Genomic DNA, 21454 nt, shown 5'->3' on the forward strand with positions numbered 1-21454 from the left:
TGATGTATTTGTGCAAGAGCTTGTCAGCCTAATTCAAAACATTTAGTCTGAAATTGCCATTTCCTACATTTTATGGTTTGTTTGGACAGATCCATGACTGGCCAAGACTGGGTGGTGAGAATAAAAGCCAAAGGATACAAGCTCCAGTTTACTATAACATCATCTCGGTTCAGGGGGATTTTGATTTTCCAGGCGAGTCAACTCCTATTTTGAACAAACATCTAAGAATTTACAAGTTGAAAATGTTTACACATGCTGCCCTCTCAAAGTCTGTCCACCAACTCAACTGGTTCACTTACACATATAGTGTATGTGGAAGAGACAAGTCCTTCCACATACACTACATTGCCAAAAGTGTTTGCTCACCCATCCAAATAATTGGAATTAGGTGTTCAATCACTTCCATGGCTACAGCTGTATCAAATGAAGCACCTAGACATGCCAATTGTTTTTACAAACATTTGTAAAAGAATGGGTTGCTCTCAGGAGTTCAGTGAGTTCCAGCATGGTACTGTGATATGATGCCACCTGTGCAACAAATCCAGTCATGAAATTTCCTTGCTCCTAAATAATCCAAAGTCAGCTGTATTATAAGAAAATGGGAGTGTTTGGGGATCACAACAATTCAACCATAAAGTGGTAGACCACAGAAACTGATTGAGCGGGGTCAGTGGATGGCGAAGCAAAGAGGTCGCCAACTTTCTGCAGAGTCAATCACTACAGTCCTCCAAACTTCACGTGGCCTTCAGATTAGCTCAAGAATAGTGCGCAGAGAGCTTCAAGGAATGGATTTCCATGGTGGAGCAGCTGCATCCAAGCCATACTTCACCAAGTGCAATGCAAAGCGTTGAATGTCGTGGTGAAAGCACGCCACCACCGGACTCTAGAGCAGTGAAGGCACGTTCTTTGGAGTGATGAATCGTGCTTCTCCATCTGGCAAGCTGATGGAGGTCGGGTTGTATTTCAGGAGCTGGACTTGGCTCTTTAGTTCCAGTGAAAGGAACGCTGAATGCTTCACCATACCAAGACATTTTGGACAATTCCCTGGTCCCAACTTTGTGGGAACACTTTGGAGCTGGCCCCTTCCCCCTCCAACATGACTGTGCACCAGAGCACAAATCAAGGTTCATAAAGACATGGATGGCAGAGTCTAGTGTGGGTGAACTTGACTGGCCTGCCTAGAGTCCTGACCTCAACCCGACAGAACACCTTTGGGATGAATTAGAGCAGAAACTGACAACCAGGCCTTCTTGTCCTACATCACTATGTTACCTCAAATGCGTTTCTGGAAGAATGGTCAAAAATTCCCATAATCACACTCCTAAATGGACAGCCTTCCCAGAAGAGTTGAAGCTGTTCTAGCTGTGGATTAGAAATGGGATGTCACTTACGCTCAAATGTGAGTCAAGGCAGGAGAGCAAATACTTTTGGCAATATGGTGTACCAATATATCCCCACACACAATAAGTTATTGTGTTTTGCTTTTCAGGGTATTGTGTATGCTTCTTCAGAGTGTATGCTTCAAAGTGCTTTTTTTGGCCTACCTCTAAACCTTTGGGTGTTTGTAAAGTGTACAGATGTGATTGCTCCTCTCAGGAGGCACATCCTCTGCATTGCCACCTATGTCGACGGCTGGCTTCTGGAGACAAGCTCAAGAAACGACGATTTCCATATTTAATTCTTAATGGATACATCTGAAGTATGTCAATCTGGCTATGCACAAGAAAACTGAAGTCTAATTTGGTATATTTGTGGGATCTTTTTCAAACAGATTATTGAGAAAAATATGATCCATGAAAATTTAAGGTATTGATAAAAAAAAAAGAGAAACATCAAGCCTCAATTTAGGTTTGGACCTAATAATTTTGAATATTTTAATTATGGTTTACATTTGCACATTTATTATGGTGGGTTGACATTTCATCACCTCTACTGGTGTTAATTACCAGGACCTTCTGCTGTGAACACTCCCTACTCAGGTCACTTGTAGGTAGAATTGAACATGTTGACTGCCAGGTTAGGGAGGAGAGCAACAGTTTTCCTTAATACTATTTTATAAATCCAAGGTTTAAAAATATGTACATGTATGCTTATGGAGATGTAAAATGCAGTAGTTTCTCTGTCCAGCACTGTGGTTGAAATTAAATGTAGATGCTTAGCCAAAACACAATAATGTATTAATCTTACACTTAAATAAATAAAATGTAAATGTTTCGTTTTATTGGACGCTTTACAACACAAAATTAACACACTACAGATTTTTTTTGATACAGCAACATAAATGTGGAACAAAATAAAAAGGCTTGTTGAAATCGTTTGGGGGGGAAAAAAGGATAAAACTGAAAACTCTGGAACAAATTTAGAGAACAGTAACAACAAAACAAACCTTCTGCAACACTGAAAACAATGTGTTAAGTCATTTCAATCTGTGAGGCTTCAAGATGTTTTCATCAAAGCTGTTCTATGACTTGTCTATAACTGTCAGCTCAAAGGAAAAAGAGTTTGTCAGATAACTGGATGGCTGGTTCTGAGTGCAGATACTGGCCGGACAGGAAAGCTAGTTTGTGGGCATACTTGCATGGTGCTGGGACACGAATGACCCCTGGCCAGTTCCAGTACAGATGGCACATCTTGAACGTCAGCCTGACATGAGACCAAATTAGTAAGAGTTAACTTAACAGAACTCAAGCTGTTAAGTTCAGGAAAGAAAAAAAAAACAATAAATAACATAAATCAGTAGTTCAAACATTTATAACAAGTGCTACCAAATACAGAGTTTTCCAAGTATCACCTTCTTGACAGATACTTTCCAAATGTACTGGGAACGATCTTGGACATTCAGTATGTTGTTGTATGAAAGCAATACAAAAATAATTTTATTGTTTATGAGGGCTGATGATTGATGAGATTTAAAATTTTTACTCAGAAGTTGAAACGTCAAAGTTTCCAAAATGAAAATATCAGTCAGAGGAGTTGGACTTCTGAGTTGAAGAGTCAGGTTTCTTGCCAATTCCGTCCTCTGATATTGTTGCCGTGCACACAAAACTTTTATATATAAAGTCATGGTAAAAATCTGTTTATTTGTGCTTCTTAAAATGTTTATCTCATTAAATCTTTCAAGCAAAGAACTATACTGCCACCTCGTTATGAGCAAGGTGTCTGTAAATCACATTGTAATCAGAGCGATGTGGGTAGAGCACTTACCTTTGTAAATGATCAGGGCTGAGGTTAGCTGTGTTGTACAGGGCGATGTAGTGTGTAGGAAGTCCACAACCCTGACGAATAGGATGTGCCATCAAATAAAAGTCCACCCTAAACGTCAGGCACAAAACATAAATTAGTTGTTCAGCTGCTTTGCTTAAGTAGCATATCAAGCCTAATCAAACTGACCAGTCCTTCTGAGTGAGGGTGTGATCCAGCACAGTTCCAGGTGAAGGCGTGCCAAAGTTGTTCGAAGTCCAGGAGTACAGATTGGTGCTGATGCGCTTTTGGACCACAATGAAGACCAGCTTGGGCTCGTAGCTGGGGAACGTCTCGAAGCATTTGATCAGCTGTGGTATCTCATATTGCTCGACCATTTTCAGCTGGCCATCAGACACACCGTCCCGATACACCACAATCTTCTCAGGCAGGTTGTGATTTATCTGTACAGAACAAACGGAACAAATTGTCTTTTGGCTAATTATTTTATTGTGATTTATATCTGGACCTAGGCTTGTCGCGATAAACGATAAATCAATTAATCGTACAATAAATTAAAACTATCGACGTCATTTTAATTATTGGCATTATCGTCTCTTCCGGCCTTTTTCTCTTTCTGTTAATGACATTGAATGAAAAAAGGCTCAACTCTGGTGCTCTCCACTGACCCCCCCTTCCTCATTTCCTTAGTGTAAAGGCCAGCGCACACGATCTTAGAGCTGTCGGCCCATTTTCAAAACCTGACAGACCACACATTAGCTGACAGAAATCCTAGGTATAACGGTTCGATCGGGTTCGTTCCTGCCGTATGGTGTCCAACAATGGGCACAAAATAATGGCTACAAGTCCAGTGAACTAATTTTAAAACCAGGAACTAATCAATGCTTTACTACAATCTACCTGCAATGCATGTGGCTGGTGTCAGTCCTGACTGGATGAAAATCATTAGAACCCATTTACGCCACGTTAACGAAGAACAGCTGTTTCGCTCCAACTCCTCCCCTTGTAATTTCTATATTCTTTGCATGTTGAATAAACATTAATGTTGTTTCCACATATCGTCTCCGGGTTGCGCAGGGTCAGCTGTTTGGGATTCCTTGAGGTAATTTCCCCTCAGAAAACACGGAGGAGAATCCGCGCTTTCTGATTGGCTACCTGTCACATTCAACAGGCTGCGTTAAGCTCCAAGTCGGGGAAAACCCCTGATTTGGATCGGAGCGGCAACAAAGATCTACCATAACGCACCAAACACTCTTAGAAAGACCAACGTTCTAAGATTGTCGTAAAAATAGGAGCAAAAAATCATGTAGTGTGAACTATTGCATCAGGTAGTCGATGTGCCCATCTTCTCTATTTAAATCTAATTATTACTGAAGGGCAACATAATATACAGACTTTATAATCTGCACTCTTTTGGTTGAATGCCGTATTTATTTCCACTTTGGCTTTATGTTGTTTAGTTTCTTTTCAAGTACATTTTTTGTTAATGGAGACTGAGAATCCATTTTATTTTTGGTTGTTTTGTTTATCAGTTCCAGTGTTAAGTGTTCTTTTGAAAATAAAGTGCATCTATCTTTGGCAAGAAATCGCATGCATTATTACGTCATTTTCAGTGTAAAAAGGTCTTCAGACAATATTATCGTTTAACGCAATAATTTTTGAGACAATTAATCGTTCAGCAAAATTTGCTATCGTGACAGGCCTATCTGGACCACCGTCTGCCGTTTGGAGATCGAGTTGTAAAGCACACATTCAGATTGTTACCTCGTGGTACTTCTGCAGTGCAGCCAGCAGGCAAACTCTGAAGCCATGAATCAGTTCCTCTGTAGGCGTCTGGAAGGTAACCCTGGAGTACCAACGGGTCAGGGAGCTACTCGAGAGAAAGACGAATCAATTCAGATTCTTTTCAAATTAAGCTACAATGCAGAGTGAAAATTACAATTGTGACTCCAAGGTGCACTTTTCAGAAACTATTACAGAGATCTTACCACAAAACATGGATTGAGTCATTTGGAGGAAAAGTAAATAAAAACATGAAAGATACCTGTTCACGCTGGCAACAAATCCCATGACTGACTGATGTGATTTACTGGTGTCATGGTGAACATCAACTCCAACTACCATCAGGTTTTTCTGTTTGAGTGGGAGAGAATTTGCTGTAAACAGAACATCTGCACCAATGGTTCCCAACCCATTGGGAACATGTTATGGGACCACTGGTTTTAAACCTCTGATTTTAAAACACAATCAGACTCGTCCTTCTTGCACCGACATAAGAGCTGCAAGCATCTACAACTGTACATCCACCACAAATCCTAACTTACTGGTAGATAATTTTGGTATCTGATACAAAGTTATTTTTCCATTTTAGAATTGCACTGCTCAAAATAGCTGCCACTTTAATAAAAAGGGACTCAAAACTTTAATTCCACATTTATTTGTGGACATATCTGATGCTTTTAATTAGGCCTTCACTCTGTTATACATCCAACATTTCCACTGAAAGCTGCTCTACCAGAGAAAATAGAGATTTTTTTAATGCATTAGGCACTAATGCAAAATCAGGGACGTATATGTCTCCAAGCAAGACAACCTGTGGGTAAATCAGTTCATAGACTTGTTTTTCCATGCTCTGATTACAGAGCCTTTGCTCTAAGACAGCCTGTGATGAAGACAACTATAAGAAGCCCTAAAGCAGGGGTGGGCATCTCCAGGCCTCGAGGGCCGGCCTCCTGAAACTTTTAGATCTGTCTCTACTTCAACACACCTGAGTCAAATAATGAGGTCATTAGCAGGACTCTGGAAAACTTGACTGCACTTAGGAGGTGATTCAGCTGTTGGATTCAAGCGTGTTGGACCAGGGAGACATCTAAGAGTTACAGGACACCGGCCCTCGAGGGCCAGGATTGCCCACCCCTGCCCTAAAGGATTGTTTGGAGGTTACAGACTGAGCTGCACTGTGCCAGCCACATAGAGGACATCGATACCATGACTAAATGTGAGACTGACTGAACTTCATCCCCACAAGAACAGTGAGATTCTTCCCCAATAGCATTTAATGACTTAAAGAGCCATTGCTAAATAAAGAAAAAAATAGTCTTCAGGGAGGGAGACAAGTAATTATTGAGAATACAAAAGCAACTTAAAGTCAAGATTAGAGGAATATCAGTGACTGTGAGCATCATGTTCTTTGATTTCTGTGGCTGTTCTGCTATTGTACGACTTGATACCTACCAGAGGGATGTTGACGGTCCAAAGTTCTCCTCCTAACTTGCTGTTCACCTGCAACAGAATCTTCTGAGCCACACTCTTCAGCTTCATCTGCTGAGATATTGTCCGGATATTGATGGCCTAGAAATAAGTTTACTTTTCAGTGTCTGGATTGCAATATATACATATTTTTAAATATGTCAACCCCTCCAGGTTTAAAGACAAGATTGTTGTTGATGAATCACAAGAAAACAAATCAAAAACAGAAACAATACTGACCTGAGAAGGAATCGGGCTTTTAACACAGCACAACTTCTTGATGGCGATATAGAGGTCATCTCTATTGCCGACCATGATGCACACAACCAGCTGCAAATTAGGCTACACACAGGCGTGAAACTAAAACTTAGTGTTGGCTTCACTGCATTTAAAGGATTGAATAAGATTTGAACAAAGGTCTTCATAAAATTAAAGAAAAAAAAAACAACTTATTTTGCTCAATGGAAACAGTTTATTACATATTTTGTGTCTGCCGTTAGCAAATTTTAAGCAAATTAAATTTTACCTGCAGTCCAGTGCAAAGGCATGGAAAAACTTTGAAACTATTCTTGAAACAGTTGAAAACTGTGTGAAATACAGCTGAGCTGGTATTACTTTCAGTCTGAAAGCCCTACTATTCATCAATGTCACAGGTCTTCAGGCTATACATGCAAATGATGCATTTATAAAACGCGATCAATAAAAAGTGCTGGCAGAGAAGTTGAGATTTGCAGAAGCCTTTGTTTGATTCTATGGAAATTTTGTGTTAGGGTTTCACACTCATTTACATCACAAAGCACACATACATTACCGGAAAAGAGGAAAACACTGAGTTCAAACTTAACATTAAATAAACAAGGTTTTACACACCACAAAGCTAAACTAAAACATAAAATTTTTATTTCTTGTTTAAATCATTAATTTAACAGATGGGAAACCTGGGAAAATATAAATCAGGACCATTGCTAGGGAGCCTGGGTTCAACTCGCATATGTTTTTATCTTAGCTGCAACTATAAACAAGTATACATCGACAAAACTAGAATTTAAATTACACAGTTCTAACTACAACATCATAGGATAAATTTGAAATACGTTTAATATAAAGTGGGAGGGAATCCCTTACCTCACTGGTGAGATGAGAGTGGATACTTTTGACGTACGTCTCAGTTCGTTCATCCCGCAGCTCCACTCTAATGGGGCGAGCCATTCGTAGCCCAATGGGCCCGGCTACCTTCTTAAAAGTGGAAACAAGTTCTTCAGCTTGGTCTGCACAACGAGACGGATAGAAGATGGCCCAGATGTTCAAAGGGACCTGGGAAGAATATGGATCAGTTAATTACTTCACAAACAACCTCAAAAGCCAAACAAGCAATTGCATTATAAAAACTATCATTTATCACTTACAGAGTTGATTGAAGCATCTCTCACAACCTCTCTGGACCAGGAAACATCAGTTCCGGTTGCGAAGCAAGACGTCTGGAGACAGATGGTTTCAAGCGGCAAAGTTCTTCCTTGAACCTGCAGCAAAAGGGGAAAAATAAGCTTGAGATACTTTGACCATTTAATGGGTTATCATTCAGATGTACCAGTCAAAATCAGAATATGTCCTAAAACCAGCACAGATATATTAACTGAATAACATAAAGATAATATTTTAAATATACTAAGACTCATAATCACAGGTTGGCATATTTGAATGACAAAGGATTGAAATTGAAGAGCAGCAAAATGTTGTTTTTGACTGTTCTACACTGAATCCTGAAGACTATGTGCTGTGCTGAATGCATGGCAAATTAATTTGACCCGGAGTTAAATCATTCAAATAAAATCACAAGAGCTTTCAAAACCTGCTGCCACATTTTCTTTCCATCCCTCTGAGGAACTTTCTACTTTGTGAGTTTAGTAATAAAAAATCTTCAGAGATTTAGAGTAATATTTGTAATAAACAAGAAAGACGCCAAGAGTTTGGAGTGGCAAAAAATTCCGACATCAGGTTAAATAACAGCCAAAGTAGAAACGCAATGAAAACTAATCAACCATGAAAACATATTTTGGCCAACTTCTGCATAGAGCTACAACATGTTTCTTTAGAATCAGTTGTCCAAGTGGGGCACATATAGGTCTCTGAATAAAAAACACCTGCAGCACTTTGTCTTTAGATGAGTAAATAAGGGCAAGCCCACTTAGATGACATTTAGGTCAGATGACAAATATAAAAAATAAAACCACCACTGTCACCATATTTTGTCTTCTAACCCAGTGGTCTCCAACTATGGTCCTCAGGGATCACTGTCCTATATGTTTCAGACAACCGCCTGCTTCAATGCACCTGTTTCAATTGAATGCATCGTTTACCAGCTGGTGCAACACCTGAGTGAATTTGACTTCTCACATTCTTCAAATCAACAAAAATGGTGTCAGTGGTTTTGCTGAATACGTTTTAGTTTGTACCACCAAAATATCAAAGATTCAGGATCAGTTTTTCTCTAAACTTTAAGGACTGAAGAACTTTGGCTTTGATGATTATTTCACTTGAAGAATCAAATGTTCAATGCTTAAAACAAGAACCTAAAAGGTTTACTGTTGTCTGATTTGCATCAGACACTGAGCAAGACTTCTCTTGTTAGACCCGGTAATGCAACATGACAAAATGTGTCCGAGGAACTTTGCATTACCGTCTTCCCCAAACGCAAAGTAATTAAAAACTTTTCTCTGTAGTGACAGGTTCCTACTATGAGGATCTCTGAGCCGATCTCCAGTCCCCATCGGCTGAGCTCCTTCACACTTTCAGGACTGGAGCTGATGTTCTTCAGAAGCTGCTTTATGGAGTTGGTGTGCTGCTCACTGCTCACGTTGATGTGACTGGTCAGCTCCTGTAAAAACATTAAGACACTCATTAACATTTACCGCAAGTGTTTTTTTTTGCCATCATTGCTATCCAAAAGCACTTTAATTCCTTTACTAATTGTCTTCAACTCTTTATATAACAGATGTATTTAGCACACTATAATAAAATATGGTAAAATATGCAAGAACAGAAATCATATCATCTTTAACACCACTGGTAAAATGTGTAAGACAAATCTCATGATGTTAAATGAATAATCACATTAGCAATATCATCATCATCAACTTTTTTAATAAAGCACTTCAACACCAGCCACAGCTGAAACAAAGTGCTGAACATCATTAAAATAAATAAGATGAAAGAAAGCATAGAAATATGTCCTCCCACTTCCTCATGAAAAAAAGAAAAAAATGTCTTTGGTGAGGAAAAAAACGTTGTAGCATTCTGTCAACAATATATCATTTAGAAAGTTCAGACATGTGCTTAAGTTCCTGCACAGCCTGAAGAACACTTAAGGTTTATTTATCGTGTTGCTACTGTGGAAGTAGCAACATGCCATGCTTACTATATGAACATAGTGAGGTAGCATTTCACTTACTTTAATCACCCCAAAAAATAGAGCCTGACATACAGAATTAAAGAAACTTAAAAATAATGAATTAAGGAACACAACAAAGATTAGATTACATTTTAAATTCTATCTCACCTACGTAGTGAGGTCAAAGTTTTGGTAGACTAAATGCTGACAAGGTTATGGCCCAGCAATATACTTACCTTCATAGCTCTCATGTCTTTCCTCATTTTCTCTGGGATTCCTGTCAAGAAGGAGAGCTCTGGCACCAAAAGGATCTCACCGGTGATAATTTGCTGCAAGAAAGGAACAGATGTGAAACAAAACTGAAAGAGTAAGAAGATAAACCCCTGAGCATCTTACTTTGAAGTTTTATTTTCTTATTCAGGATAAAAGTTTTAATCATTCTTGGGTAGCTGACCACTGATGTCGAATTTATTGTGCGGATTTGACTCTTTGATTTGCAAACAGTGACATCTGTTCTTTCCAAAACATTAGGGAGAAAAAAACCCATTAATTTCAAAATCTACCATGTTTATGACACCTAAAATCCATAAACCTTAAACTTGGTGGTGCTGAGCAAGACTTTCTGCCACCACTAGGTGGTGGTAGTATACTCTGACAAGAGTAATGGATGTCAACTGAGCAGTCCACATGAAAGACAGTGACTGTTTTACTATGAATGTGTCGTTTTAAACTTTTAAATTCATGGTGACCTCATTGATGGTGAATGGAGATTTTACCTTCCCTCCAGGTTTGGACCTTTCCTTCGGTCGATGCAGGAGTAAAGGTTGGTTCATCTCTTTGATTGTGATTCCATAGTTCTTACTGTAACAAAATCAAAAGCCATGCATCTAAAATCCGTGAAGTTAGGGCAGGACATTTAAACTTGAACAGAATTTCTGATTTAGCTCAAAATATTTAAAGGACTTGGACGTTTTCCTGTTGAGATTTGATTAGTTCAAAGACAGTGCAGAAGACTCTCACCTGTAATATTCCAAGAAGGTGGTTTTAGTGCCATTCATCAAAGTGAAGCTGTCGTTAGGAGACTTATTCCACTCAATGGAATCAATGCGGTACGTGCGATTGTTGTAGCGTGTGATAACTATGGCTCCCACCAGTTCTTTGGTGCACACATCTTGGAAGTTCTCTTTGCTCTGTTTGTACAGCATGTTCCTACAAGACATCAGGACACCAACTGAGCCTTTCCCTTTTTTAAAAAAAATTTCATTCAAGTAGCTCCATACCTTGGTTTGTGGTACTTTTTCTCAAAAGTTTGATGCTGGGACAAGATTATGAAATTATAAATGGACAAATTCAGATGTCATTAGCCAACTATCTTTTCAACAAATCACCTCAGTTATATCTGGAAATACTTATTTGGACAGAAGGTATTCACCGTTCCCTCCCAGAAGACAGATAAGAATATTACAGTGTTAAACTCATCAAGTTATGCAAAGAGCCCAAAATAGACAGTGACATTTGTGTAATGTTCCTCTTTCTTACAGACAGCGTGTGGAAAAATGAAATAAACACAAATGAAAGAAGGTAAAAAAACTAACTACATTCTGGAAAAGAGTCAGAGCCATGAAGGATATTTTAGATAGTGTGCTGTGAAGAACATATGGAGCTCACAATTTGCCTTGTCATAAAAAAAGACAATAGATATATATATATCCATCTACTGTACATCCAACATAGAATGTTATCAAAAGTTATTTACGAAAAGATTCATTACACTAAGAATTATATATTAAAAACATTTTCTGACTGGATTCTGGCTCACAGCTAATGCAGACCCAAGATTCAGTTTCTCAGAATACTGAAATATCCTTTAATACTAATTAAAAATTGAACAAGAGTCTGACGTGTCTCAGGTTAAGGTGTTGGATGAAACGGCTGTGTTCAGTGGTCTTATGTTCTCTTGAAAACAAGATTCAATTTGTTTGAGGTTTGGTGTGAAATGTCCATAGTGGGTGATCTGAGGAGACAAATCATGTCGTCTACCAGGGAATGTTGAGAGCACTTCATGCTTTAACGGCCATGGTATCACTGTGCTTAATTGGCCAACAAACTGGGCAGATCTAAAGCCCATAAAGAGTCTACAGAGTACTGCCAAGAGGAAGATGAGGAACCCTGGACTTTAGGTTCTCATAACACTTTGGCAGAGCCACAGGCTGATCGCCTCAATGCTACATGCAAAATTCATTCAAAACAAGCCTTGTATAGTACATGAACATACCTTCAAGTAGGCTGACATTTCTATATTAAAAATGATTTTATAACGGTGTAATCTAATATACTCTGTTTGAAAGAAAAAGACTTTTGCCCTTGAATTAGCTGCAACTCTTGATCTGAAAACTTAGACAAATGTAACAGACATTTGTCTGATAATGTAATAAACATATATGTAATAATGTTGTAATTTGAATTACTGAACTAGATCAACCTTTTATATTACAATTCTTTAGAAACCATCTGTTCATGTTCAATGTATAAATTGGTTGACATTTCTGAAAGACTTTAGCACTGTTAGCAAAATTCAACAAGACGAAACAAAAATTGCTAAAACATTCAGACCTGGATTCTCCTGCTAAGGCTAAACGGCTCTTTATTTTGAAGTGTAAACTCACATCAAGTCCAGCACAGAGTCGTTCTGCAAAACTTTGTGAGTCACTTCCACAGACAGGTACAGACCGCCATCTGTGTGCTTAATAGCGGTTGCATAACCTGGCCACACTTGAAGCCTACGAAGCCAAACAGAAAAATGCTCAATATGTTAGTGAGTCAAATTTTCTGAGGGTGAAAGTAAACTTGATACTTACCGTTGTTTTTCAAGAACAACAGCGCTTTCTGGATCATAATGGTTTCGGGCCACCTGCTTCAGCCCAATGATTTTCATCACCCTTGAAAGAGAAAAACTATGGTCATATCCTGTTATCTGTGCAGCTACATGTTATTCTACAGCATTGTGGAAAAATGTATATCGCAGAAAGAAGGCCTTGAAGGGATATAAAAGAAACCAGTGATTTTCTTAAAATAGTCTGGATTGTTTTCAGACAAATGTATGTATGAGATTTTATTAGGTTACATTTAGTGTCAAAACAAACTTGTGAAATACCTTCTGAAAACCACATTGTAGAACGGGATGCAAAGGTCACAGTTTGGGGGCAAAATCTTTGTCATCTTTATTTTGATTTCTATTTCTTGGTTATCAGTCCGTCTTGAGCTCTTTAAAAGGACCTCCTGCATCTCAACAAAAGGTTAAAGGGAAACAAGAAAACTGTCAGTTTGGGTATATTTTTCACTTATCTGCAAGGTAAAAAAAAAAGCTATTAATTAGTAAAATTAATCCGCAGAGCATTCCAATCTGCTAAGGAATTGATTCCAGAAATACTCAGGGTTTTCCCCAATGTATTTTAAGCCTGACGGGCCACCAGGCTAAGCATTGCTTTTTATAAGTCCTTGTAAAATGTTTGCATTTTTTAAGACTTTATAGTTAGTGTTCAGGTATTAATCTCCCAATCTTTCAATAACACATGATTATCAAGTGATATTTTAAAATTTCCTGTCAACTTTAAAAAATCTTTTACTTCAAAAAATGACAGGCTGCTGGGTGAATGACTGCCCTAGCGTCCAACCACAGGGCTTAGCAACTTTTCTGGGGAAACCTTCAATAGCTGATGCAGTAACAAATCAAACCAACTAAGTAGACTGAAAAAAAGAGATTTAAAGAAAACTTGAGTTGTCTTGAGAGGTCTCCTCTCAATTAGAATGAGTAACACAATCCCTATCAAACTTACATCTTTCAGTTTAACTGGCAGGTAAAGGATGGAGCCATCAAAAGCCACCACTTCTCCTGTGGTTGAGCGATGATCTTTCATCATGCCAAAACGCATCGTCATGGATTCAACATTCGGACTGATGGAAAATTCAAGGCATTTCAAAATGCAGATAAAAACTTCCTGTTTGCAGCTTCTAACAAAATATATTAATTCTTGTAGTGCAAAACATTCCCTGAAATCAAACTTTGGTTTTCGTCATGTTTCATTGGATGGAGAAGAAAGGGCGATGCCATGAAATCAGGTACTTACGTGAAGGTGACATGGTACTGATACACAGCTTCATTCTTGCATGAAACTACGATGTGGTTTGACCCAATAGTTATGGGAGTTCCTTTTGTTCCAGCTTTATTAATTGGAGAACTAAGCAGACAATAAAATATAAATGAACTAAAGGGAAAGGACAGATATGCTTTGTATTTGTAAAATACTTTAGCAAAAATGTAAAACTAAATAAACTATTTCCAGCTGGATGAGGTGATAACACTTACTTTGGTTGAAATGGCCATCCTTACTTTCTGATACAGAACATGTATCAGAAAGAACATGTATCAAACTATTTTGCAACACCAGACACTAAAACACTGAATGATGAAAGAATGAAGGAACCACCTCCAAATAAGATAAAACCAGGAGAAAATGTTGTGGGTGACTAAGAGCTGATATTGTCTAATGACTGTGATATAAAAGCACACAACAGAAGCATACTTACCATACTGACTCCATTGTCATCTCCTTCTTTGGTAGTGCACTACTTAGAGGCACAGGCAAGTCCTGAGTCATTGGAACAACTTTCAAACCTCCTTTGGATTATTTATATAACAAGACAAACAACTTAATACATTTTAAAACGCCTTCAGAAAAATTAAAGTGTAAAGAGGTTTAGAAAATGCATTAACAGACGGTCAGTTATCTGAAGCTTTCAATACCTTCAGGATGAGGCGGAGACAGCGGGGTTCTTTGGGGATCAGATGTTGGACAAACTGGCTTAATCTGACCTGAAGGCAAAGAAGAAAGCAAAGCCTGTCCTCTTCCCATTCCAAGTTGCGGCAGAGCTGCTCTTCCAAGTCCCACAATCATCTGAGCGGACAAACTTCAGCAGTGGAGAAAGCATAATACTCATCAATTACCCATCAATTACCATGGCAGCCAGGACTGCTAATGTGTTTCATGTTGGCAAAAGTAAAGCAGATTTTAGCTCTTACTGACAAATATATTCTTTATATTCATGTAGCATCAATGGAACCCATTTTTGGATTGCATAATCAAAACTTACACCTGACCAACAATAGTTATACGATAACAAAAACATATTTGAAATGTCCATATCGGCAGATGTCTTTCAGATTTTCTGAAACAAATGGCTGCAGATTACACCGCAAATCACTGTATTTTATTCACTATTGAGGTTATTTGTTTATTTTTAAGTTGGTTAATAATATCAATGTTCATATAACTGAGTACAATTACAATCAACCAAGAAGACTAAATAGCAAAATAAATATATCCAAATAATCCATAAGATAGTTTCAGGGTCCAGGTCAAATTTAACCATCATGCTAACTACACTTGGTAGTGTGGCAGTAACAATGCATACTGCCATTATTGGATGTTAACCATTTTTGCAATCAACATCTGAGGTACCATATAAAATCAAGAAAACTACCTGCTTCCCCTGCCCATTGAGTCTCCACGGTGACCAGCACCCTGCATGGCGGTGGCGAGTCCTACCGGGAAATCTTGAACTTTCACCTCTCCATCATGTCCAGATTCTCTTCCTGCAGAAGCATCAATTCTTAAGGTTTTATACAACAACTAGATCACGAGTTTGAAGGAGTGCAGAAGCCTTTTAATTGCATAATGCACTTTTATTTTTATGGCAAATTTCCTAAACTCGCCAGTTCAGATGGACATTCATATTTCTTAGCGATTTCAGTCAACATTGCAGGCCTCTTAGCAGGATCAATCTCAGCAAGGTATGGGAGTCAAATATTAAGATATCTTAAATGCAGCTGGCAATAAAAATGCTAAATGTGCAACATAAGGAAATACACTAGTTCAGGGTTTTTGTACTAATGTATCCTTTTTTCAAAGTCTTGTAGTACTGACCCACTGCTGGAGTTCCTCTTCCCCAGGAAGTCACACCCATTCCTCTAAACATGGACACCAGCGTTGACCCTTGACCACAGGGCGGCGCACTAACCTATAAGGGAACAGAAACCTAAGTTACCATTGAAGCAAATCTGATTTTACGAAAAACACTTAATTGAGAAATTTCCCAACCTCTTCTCCTCGTGGAGCAGCCGTGTCTCCTGCTGAGCCTGGTGGCATTTCTAACATGTGCTTCTGTTCATATTGTTGTCCCAGTCTAGGCAGGACTGCTCCTCGGCTCACCCCGACTTTGGGTTCAGCTGATGGGAGCAGAAGGCCTCTGGCTCGGCCGACTCCCACCTCGTCAGGATGCACCAGCAGCCCTCTGCCTGGCGCAGTGGAGGGCGGCAGCACTCCTCGTCCTGGAGGGATATCGCCAGGGGGCAGGAAACCCCTGGCTCGTCCTAATCCCAGCCCTTCTGTAGAAAGCAGCAGCCCTCTACTACGTCCTACAGTCATTTCAACAGGCTGCAGTCCTCGTCCACGTCCCAACATTTGGAAGCCTGCTTTGTCACTGAGGTCAGGGCGTTTTCTTGGATCCATCTATTTAACGGGAAAGATTTTGTGGTCAAGAATGGTGAGAAATTAATTCAAACTAAATATATCCCTTAGAAAAAAAAGAATTTGTTTAATTATATATTAGGGCTGTTGTAAACGAATATTTTAGTAATCGAGTAATGTACCGATTATTCTTACAATTAATCGGATAAATTTGTTTTATAAAATATTGGTAAATCTGGAATAACACCAGTGTTACTATTGGATATCAACATCGGTCCAGTTATACATTTTTGAGGATCCCTAACAGTTTTTTGCAGTTTGGAAAACTAACCTGTAACAATAATAGCTCACTTTCTAAGTAAACCTGAAGAAATGTTATACAAAGATCTGAAATTATATTCAATTTAATAATAAAGGGGCAGGCACTTATAAAAAATGTCTACGATCCAGCTTTTAGTTTATGTATTCGTCTTCAGTCAGTTTAATAGATGAATTCTCACCTTGCCCCATACCTGTCAAGCTTTGGGTTTGAGAATACTGGAAATGTCGCCTGGAGTTGGGGGCTTAGGGTGGTGGGGGTGGGAGGGGCAGGCGAACGAACAAACGTAAGATGGGGGTAGAGAGGAGGAAATAGACCAGGGGACAGATGAACCTAAGTCCAGGGACCGGTAGAGCAGGGGACAAAAGTAAGAAGAGCAATACGGGATATTTACGGCACCATTGTTCGTCACACTCAGAAACTCATCTACCAGCCATGTACCGCCATGATGATTTCTGCCACCCGTTTGTTCAGACCGGGATGATATGAAATTTATTGTGCGGTTCGTCCGTAAAGCTACACTTACACTGTAACCATCAACTACTCAGCCACTCGTGTTCTGTCAGATTGTTATACGCTTAGCACGAACTGACGGCTACATCTATCCGACAAGTATACACGGTCATTACTATATGATTTTATTTAATCAGCAACATAAAATCATGACGTAGATCGTCATACTCTTTGTTCTTAACAGCTGTATGACATCCTGACTCAGCGGTTAACTAGTCAGACCATCATCAAGCAACAAGGAGGCGAGTTTTACACGGGTGTGTGTTGTAAGTTTTAGTTAGTCCCTGCTTTACATACACTTTTAAACCACGACAATGCATGTATATCTATCTAGTTATCACTGAAAACAGTTTATTATTTTCGTCGTGAAGGTCGGACTTCTTAATGCGCAGCCATGCGTACTCACTGCATGTATGCTCTTCTGACAGCGTACAATGAGCTGATAGTAAACCCGCCGTGTTCAGTCTATCCGCTCACCTGTATAAATACTCCCGCAGCGCTCTTCCCACCGTTCACTCTGAACCAGCAGCACCTGGAGGAGAAAGGCTGCTGTACTCCAGTCATTTTAAGGATGCTTATTGGTCCCCCCAAAACGATGAAAACCAGGGCATTATCAATCAATAAAATCCCCACGGGCCAAACTTGAAAATTGGACGTTATGCCGCCAACACTTAGTTTTTGTTAACAACTCAGAGGGGGAAGTCAGTTTCAGTTTCCTTTATTTTCTAATTTCCCCCAACATTCTGTATGAATTCAATATTTACAGTCACTTTTTTCATCATATGTTAATTTTCTCTACTTCCCTCTGTATTTTATTCTTTTCTGTTTTCTCTGTTGTCCTTTAATTTACAGTTTTCTTCTTTGTTCCTCATGTTCCCTTTTGGTATTCCTTCTGGCTCTTTCTTTGAGATAAAGTGACAAAAGGGTAAGGGTATTGGATGGGAGCCTAGTAGGCTGACATTCAGAGTCGGCTTCTCTCCTACTGGTAATAATCAAGATCTACGCCGTAAGTTAGGAAAGTTCTCATTTTGTATTTCTTGGATGCAAATTTCCTCATTAATTACTTTATCAAGCCATTTATTAACTTCTATTTTTATTACCAATTTTGGCAGGATCAGTCTTCCTCAGGAATGTAGCAACTTCTAAAAGCTGGCAAAAATTATTACAGAAACAGAGATGAAGATGACAGCAGGGAAAGTGAAGAAACGGAGGCAAATGGGGGCATTTGATGCCTCTTTCCCCTCAAAGATTGGGGTCACGTGAGCAATTAAACTTTTTGTTTGACAGTCGAGCTCATAAGTTATAACCCCACATCCCACGAGTGGAAATCCCCTCCATTGTAAACCAGGCGAGGAGGGGAAACGGGGAAATATTATGAGGTCGCAAGTGGTACATGAATTACCGTTTGTTTACAGCAAAATTAATGCAACAACTTGCCAAACAGTAATGAACGCAAAACTCTTATTTATTTCATTAGATTTTAACGCTCACGTTCCTTCCTTGTCGCGCGAGCTTCCTGAGCCGATGGACACTTCCTTGTCGCGCGAGCTTCCTGAGCCCTTGGGCAACGATAAACTCAGGAACGGGAGAGAAGTCTAAACGGGACTACGGACCAATTTGTTTTTCCTCATTTAAATTATAATATTTAATAATTTAGCTATAATACCTTTGTGTTGCGAAACAGGAAAAATTAGATAGAGCTTAACTCTTATTGGCCTGGTTTTTAAAAAAAAGCCATTTTAGCTACAATCTCTGTTCTTCTACCCTTAATATTAATTAGCCAGACAGGAAGGCGCCGAAGTGCTGAACTATTAAAAACACGTACATTCAGAGTTCACACTTTATGGTCTTATTATCTAGTGAATGACACAAATGTCGTGTGGAACAAACTAGTTTTTTAAATCAGCAAAGTAAAATAAAATCCCAAAGTCTGAGAATTTTCCACTTCGGCAAAGAGAAAATGTACCTCCGCTAGCTAACCTATCCACGTGTTAAAGAACTAGTCTAAACACGCTCTTAACCGCTTCAAATTACATGTAGACGAGATTCGGGCTACACTTTAAGCATTTAAACACATCTAGATATTACAATTACTTTCAAAAACTTACAGTAATATGGGAAATCCGTGTACGTCTATTTTCCGCTCCGTCTCATCAGGTGTTCAATTAGACGCTGTTCAATCTGACAGACTCGTTAGTCTCACGTTCTGTTGGACCCGCCCACCTGATATCCTATTGGTTCACCCAAACATTCTGCAGTAAGGCATTGGTTTACGCCATCTGTCAATCAAATTTTTTGAAAAAAGTGCTGTTGCCCCCTAGTGGACAACACCGGCGCAACCTGGATAGAATTTGGTTTTGTGGATTTGAGTACATGCAAAATATAGCTTCCCATCTACTGTATATTACATCTATATTGCAGTTGGTGTACAAAGTGCGGCCCGGAGGTCATTATTGGCCATTTGAGTGATTTTGTGTGGCCCACCAACTGCAATTCAAAAGTGATACAAATCTGGCCTGTCCAAACTATTTATTTTTAAATCAGGGTAAAAGTTTTTACCAACATAATTATCTTACAAATTTTTTTTAAAAAGTGTAACACAAAGTATTTGTCTTTTTATAACCAAGCTTTCATAATAAGTAGAACCACATGTATTTAGAGACTTTAACTGAAAAGCTGCCTTTGCTACACCCCAATCAGCTTTTAATTAATTCATTAAACTTGGCAGAATATAACAAGTGTTTTTAAAGAAAGTGACTCAAATCAACAGAATAAATATGAACAGTCAAAAACTGAAGACTTGTTGCCTTCATTTTAATACACCAAATGTGCAAAACCATTTACATTTTTGGATCTACAATGAATAACATTTGTTTAACAGCAAACAACAAAATCAGACAAGTTTAATTGCTTGATTTTATCATTCCCCTATTTTTATTTTCATTCCGCAAGCAGTTTTGACCTGTCAATTTTGACCCACCTGAGAAAAACATTTTGTGGACCTCCCCTGATTTACAATGCTCTCCAGCTGGTCCTACAAATAGAAAGATGTTAGTAATTCTACTTTTAGATTGTTTCATATATGTGCGTAACTTGAAAATTGTAAACCTCTGGAATAGCTCCCCAATTGTAACTGCATTGAATAGAGTAAATAGTGAAACAGTCAGTCACATTATAGTTTTCCAAATCAAATGTTATTTTTGAAAAATTCCAAAAGTCTTCAGCTGCTTGTAAGGAAAGGTGTTTCGCTTTAGTTGCTGAATTCTGGCCCCGTTTCTGGGCCTTTAAAAGATACTAAATTCACACACTGCTAGTGACAATTCACACAGTTCTACACTCTTACTATAATTATGGCAGCATTTTCATGTGAAAGAAGTTGTTTGATAAACATACATGCATACTTTTATTATTCATTTATTTCTGTACTGTTCACAAATATACAAACCACAGTTAGGAGATAATCTTCATCTCTGCCACCTAGATTAAATAGATCCATTCAAACTCTGATTGAAAAATGTCTTGACAGCCACTAAAATATACACCATGATACTATTTTACCAACAATATATGAATATTGTTGGTAAACAATAGCTGTTGTAGTTAAACTGATTTTTAACATGGTATTGACTTTGACATGTTTTTTGTGACCAGTTCAGATAAGAACAGGTGCTGGAAATCTCTTTTTGTTTCATTTACTTTGACACTGATACAGTTTTCAAGGATTACTCAGAATTTCAACAAGTTCACTCTTATTTTTCCCTTTTGTGTATACACTCAAACTCCTTAGTGAGATCCTGTCAGTTTCTCTGCAAACAATTTGTGTTACGTTAATTTTCAAGCATTACCTCTTCAGGAGCTGCTTTGATGTAGAGCAGCGCTTCTCAATTCCAGTCCTCAGGCCCCTCTGCTCTGCATGTTTTAGATGTGCCTTTATTCCAGAACCGCTGATTCAAATGATTGCATGACCATCAGGTGCTGCAGATGGCTGTTAATCACTCACAGATTCAATCCAGAAGGGAAACACCTAAAACATGCAGGGCAGGGGGGTCTGAGGACCTGAACTGAGAAGCGCTGACATAGAGACAAGCAGGGTTTGGGCTGCACAGTGGTGCAGTTGGTGGTACTGTTGCCTTGCAGTAAAAAAAAAATCTTGGTTTCATATCCTGGCTTGTGGTTTTCCTGCGTGGAGGTTGCATGTTCTCCCTGTACATGTACAGGAAGGTTAATTGATGGCCAAATGACGCCTCGTGAAGCAAT

General features: G+C 38.8%; 1 protein-coding gene across 3 annotated transcripts; it reads right to left on the minus strand.

The window, feature by feature from the left end:
- Positions 1-2221: 2221 nt before the first annotated feature.
- On the minus strand, positions 2222-21095 carry piwil2 (piwi like RNA-mediated gene silencing 2). 3 transcript variants are annotated; one of them, XM_023343296.1, is made up of 26 exons: positions 21043-21095; positions 20178-20231; positions 17675-17729; positions 15997-16407; positions 15823-15916; positions 15380-15491; positions 14643-14806; positions 14426-14516; positions 13966-14076; positions 13675-13792; positions 12993-13117; positions 12697-12777; positions 12505-12618; positions 10859-11047; positions 10615-10699; positions 10075-10167; positions 9185-9325; positions 7857-7970; positions 7576-7764; positions 6691-6792; positions 6436-6552; positions 5246-5334; positions 4966-5071; positions 3391-3644; positions 3205-3312; positions 2222-2643 (listed from the first exon to the last, which is right to left on the minus strand). In XM_023343296.1, exons 4-26 carry the CDS (start codon positions 16405-16407, stop codon positions 2487-2489), a joined length of 3165 nt encoding a protein of 1054 aa, XP_023199064.1. In that variant the 5' UTR covers positions 17675-17729; positions 20178-20231; positions 21043-21095; the 3' UTR covers positions 2222-2486. The 3 variants fall into 3 exon arrangements, with proteins under 3 accessions (XP_023199064.1, XP_023199065.1, XP_014330151.1); XM_023343297.1 differs by lacking the exon at positions 17675-17729; XM_014474665.2 differs by lacking the exons at positions 17675-17729; positions 20178-20231; positions 21043-21095 and adding an exon at positions 19306-19390.
- Positions 21096-21454: the final 359 nt, after the last annotated feature.

This window comes from Xiphophorus maculatus, chromosome 12 (assembly GCF_002775205.1).
Source record: "Xiphophorus maculatus strain JP 163 A chromosome 12, X_maculatus-5.0-male, whole genome shotgun sequence".
NCBI classification, from domain to species: domain Eukaryota; kingdom Metazoa; phylum Chordata; class Actinopteri; order Cyprinodontiformes; family Poeciliidae; genus Xiphophorus; species Xiphophorus maculatus.

Excerpts from the sequence above, each read along its gene's own strand:
- piwil2 (XM_023343297.1), bottom strand. The coding sequence starts at position 16,407 with ATGGATCCAAGAAAACGCCCTGACCTCAGTGACAAAGCAGGCTTCCAA. Across the intron at positions 12,778-12,992 it reads TACAATGTGGTTTTCAGAAG|GGTGATGAAAATCATTGGGC; the intron begins GTATTTCACAAG and ends TTCTCTTTCAAG. Across the intron at positions 11,048-12,504 it reads GACTCTGTGCTGGACTTGAT|GAACATGCTGTACAAACAGA; the intron begins GTGAGTTTACAC and ends GATGTCTTGTAG.